The 3,864-nt window shown below is 42.9% G+C and overlaps 1 protein-coding gene across 5 annotated transcripts in view; it reads left to right on the top strand.

Annotated features, from left to right (window-relative positions):
- PRMT8 (protein arginine methyltransferase 8) overlaps positions 1–3,620 on the top strand; it is a 144,355-nt gene extending 140,735 nt beyond the window's left edge. For all 5 annotated transcript variants that reach the window (XM_056517261.1, XM_056517259.1, XM_056517260.1 and 2 more), the window contains exon 10: positions 3,242–3,620. In XM_056517261.1, the coding sequence (XP_056373236.1) occupies positions 3,242–3,325 (84 nt within the window). In that variant the 3' untranslated portion in view covers positions 3,326–3,620. The remainder of the gene's footprint in view (positions 1–3,241) is intronic.
- Positions 3,621–3,864: the final 244 nt, after the last annotated feature.

Here is a 3,864-nt window from a genome sequence, read left to right as displayed (position 1 = left end):
TGGTAAGAAAGTCATAGGAAGGTCCTTATGTTTGGCCAGTCTGACCCCAAGTTCTTTTCTCATAGTGGGAAACTATGCAAATTTATAGGCAGTCAAACAAGGGAAAAGATATTTCCACTTTTCTCTCAGGACAGAGGTCCCTAACCTGGTCCTCAAGGATTTTAATTTTCTATGTTCTATTCCAATGTAGAACCTGAAAGAATCCAGGATTTTGGTTGGTCTTGAGGACTGGGTTGGGGACCATTGACCTAGGGCACGGGAAGATTGTAGGAGGGGATCTTCTCAAAGAACAAGATTATAGTGGCATCAGCCAAATAGGGTAGCAATTTGATTTCTTCCATGTATGCCCCACTTCCCAAGCTGCAGTTCTTCCTAATCTGAGCTGTCAGTACAGAAAAAGAGAGGATCAGATGGGAAAATGGGCACAATGGCAGCATGGTGTCACTGATCAGTATGCAGGATGCAGAGAGCGTGGCTGCCAGCTGCTGGCACTGCCTCATTTCTATGGCACGTCTTCCCCTGCAAATTCTAATACACCTCATTTTTCTCCCTGATCTCTAACAAGAAGGAAGGATGTTATTTCTGAAGCATTTCTATTTGCTCACTGTCAGCTGAAAGAGAGGCTCCCGTTTATAATCTAAGGACGTTAACCATAAATTCACAGCTTTGATTTACACTACAGGAAATCCATCCGCAATATAAAGCAATAATACTATATTAAAAACCACTTAGTTCAGCCTCAAAAACTGTAAAAGAAATCTTAGTTGTCAACAGTTTAAAGGTACCGGAGAAGATTTGGAAACAGTGCCATCTGATAGATGATGGAGGCGATATCATTATTATTTATTATACTTTACTAAGATTAAAAAAGGCTATGCTTTATATCTATGGGCAGTGTAAGGTATTGCAGCTTTTAACATTTTCTAAATTAAAATGGCCAATAAAAGACAGCTAAAGGCAACCTTTTTTTGTCAATTGTGTGTGCGTCCTAAGGATGAAGTTACAATTGAATTCAGGGGAACAGCCGTCACGCCCCCTCCCACAGACTTGCATTGAGGGGGCGGGGGGTGACGTCACACGGGGCGGAGTCGTGACGTCACGATCTCCCGTCACCTTGGTCGTGAGGCGTTAGGATGAGAGCCTCCAGCGCTGCCTGAAGCCGCAACAGGTGGGTGCTACAGCCGAGATCCCGGGGGTCCCCAGCGGCGGGACCCCCACGACCTGACATCTTATTCCCTATCCTTTCGATAGGGGATAAGATGTCTAGGTGTGGAATACCCCTTTAAACCAGCTGAATAGAATCCCATGGGTCCCAGGGAAAATTTTGGTCCTGGCTCTCCCACCCCTTGAATAATACTGCCATATAGTTACTTAATAAAACGCATTGTATACAGGCTAATATTCCCCCATATAGTGACCATATAACAGTAGATTCCTGCAGTGTCTCACAGGTGACGTCTTCTTGGAGTTGTTTTCTTTTTCTTCCATCCACGACTCTTTGCAGAATGTGCCAGAAAAAAAAACCCATCTCAGACACTTTCCTTTTCTATGTCTCCCTTATTATTCACATTTAGTCCCCCATTAGGCAGGTGTGTTTCACCAGTATTCAGGTAGTCCCCTCAATAGGCAGGTAATCCCACTATTATCCTGGTAGCCCCCCTAGTAGGCCGGTAGTCCCTCAATAAGCAGGTTGTCCCCACAGTAGGCTCCTGTTCCAACAGTGACTGGTACTGCTTCATGTCACATGACTCCCTAAAAGTCCATGTTTTAGAACTGGCAATGCCTACATATGCTGGCATTGTAATATTATTACTAGGGCGTACTGGTTCTTAATAGTGTTGAGCGCTAATATTTGAATAGCGAATTTTTATCGCGTATAGCAGCACTTTGAGATTTTGCAAATATTTAGAATATAGCTACATTTATTTGTTATGACGAATATTATTTTTTTTTCACAGTACACATCACAGCGATGTGTACTGTGTAAATAAAAAGTGATCATCCCTCCCTGCTTCCAGCTTGTGGTCCAAAAAAGGCGAATATCCAAATATGCACGAATATCATCAGTTCCATAGGACACTGATCTTTCCCTTCATTTAGCTTGTGGGCCAATGAGAAGGATGCAAATACAGTTGTCAGAGGTTAGCAACATCTCTAGCAACCAATAGGAAAGTAGTTAGTTGAAAGATATAACCGCGTATGCACATTTTGCGAATCTCATTATGAATTTAGCTTAAAAGAAGTGAACGATTATTGCGAAATTTGCGAATATAGGACGAATATTAATCCATATATTCGTGAAATATCGCGAATCCGAATATGCCGCCTATGCCGCTCCTCACTAGTTCTTAATAATTGTCACTGTTATTCAGATCAACTCTAGACATGTTGCTCAGGCATATAAAAGTTTAGACCACATTGGGTCTCGGTCCCACTGTGATCACTCCCTGGCTATCACTCAGACCTGACCCTTTTTTTGTTGTGTGGTAAAAAGATCAGATTTTTCTGTCTGGTAAGTCACGCACCCTGATGCAAATTTCACCTGCTTATACAGTAACTCACAATTTCAGTGGGTCTAAATGACACTTTAAAGGGGTACTCCGGCGCTAAGACATCTTATCCCCTATCCAAAGGATAGGGGATAAGATGCCTGATCGCGGGGGTTCCACCGCTGGGGACCCCCGTGATCTTGCACGCAGCACCCCGTTGTAATCAGTCCCCGGAGCATGTTCGCTCCGGGTCTGATTACTGCCGATCACAGGGGTCGGAGCATTGTGATGCCCCGCCCCAAGTGACGTCCATGAAGGTATAGAATGGGCCCAGAGCTACACGGTGGACTGCAGGCCCTGAAGCCTGAATACCCCTCCGCAACATAAGAAAACACCATGGGGGGAGATTAATCAAAACCTGTGCAGATGAAAAGTTGCTGAGTTGTCCATAGCAACCAATCAGATTGCTTCTTTCATTTTTGAGAGGCCTTTTGCAAAATTAAAGAAGCGATCTGATTGGTTGCTATGGGCAACTGGTCAACTTTTCCCCTGCACAGGTTTTGATAAATCTCCCCTCATTAAATAGCAAATGGTGACCATAGGAGGCGCTGTTACAGATTTTAATTTAGGACCCATTTGCTTCTCGTTACACCTCCAGTCCATGTCAACTAGAGCCTTATTTCCAGAAACAGTTGTGGCCCCTAAGTGGTTAAACCTAATATCTAAACTACTATCTGGTCTATCCATTACAGCGCGATCTGGATTTCACAGTAGAATTGGATTTCAAAGGCCAGCTGTGTGAAGCCTCGATATCTCACGATTATAAGATGCGTTAGCACCCGAGTCCAATCCCATTAACCCTCTTCCTGCCATACTTGAAGCCACCGGTACTTCTGAAGAAAGAAATCGGTCACTGGAAAGTCAGATCAGCTTCAGGACGAGAGGAGACGAATAAAAACATAAAGATAAAAATAATTTTAAAAAAATTAAAGAATTCTTCATGTTGTTGGAAAGTAACAAATAAATGAAATGAGCAAATATTATGTGTATATCGGTCAATTGTCGGTCCTCGATGGGAATGTCTGATATTGAGATTGATGCCTGTACTATGCCAATAAAGTTATGTATACTATCAAACGTGTGAGCTTTACCTTGAGGAGTGTTACAGCCTCATCGCTTGTGATCAGTGTGTAAAGAGCGCCCTCAGGCACAGATTTTAGGAACTGCATGATGATTTCAGGAGTCTAATGATACGATTTAGTGTCTTCATTGGTGAATACAATGTAATACTAATTATTCAAAGGACAAGAATATCCTTTATAGCCATAAACATTGATCCGACTACTTTAACTTTGGGCCTCTGCTACGGTCTTCT

The sequence above is a fragment of the Hyla sarda genome, chromosome 4 (genome assembly GCF_029499605.1).
Source record: "Hyla sarda isolate aHylSar1 chromosome 4, aHylSar1.hap1, whole genome shotgun sequence".
NCBI classification, from domain to species: domain Eukaryota; kingdom Metazoa; phylum Chordata; class Amphibia; order Anura; family Hylidae; genus Hyla; species Hyla sarda.
Note: the sequence above shows the minus strand (reverse complement) of the source record. Positions and strands in the feature narration are given on the sequence as shown.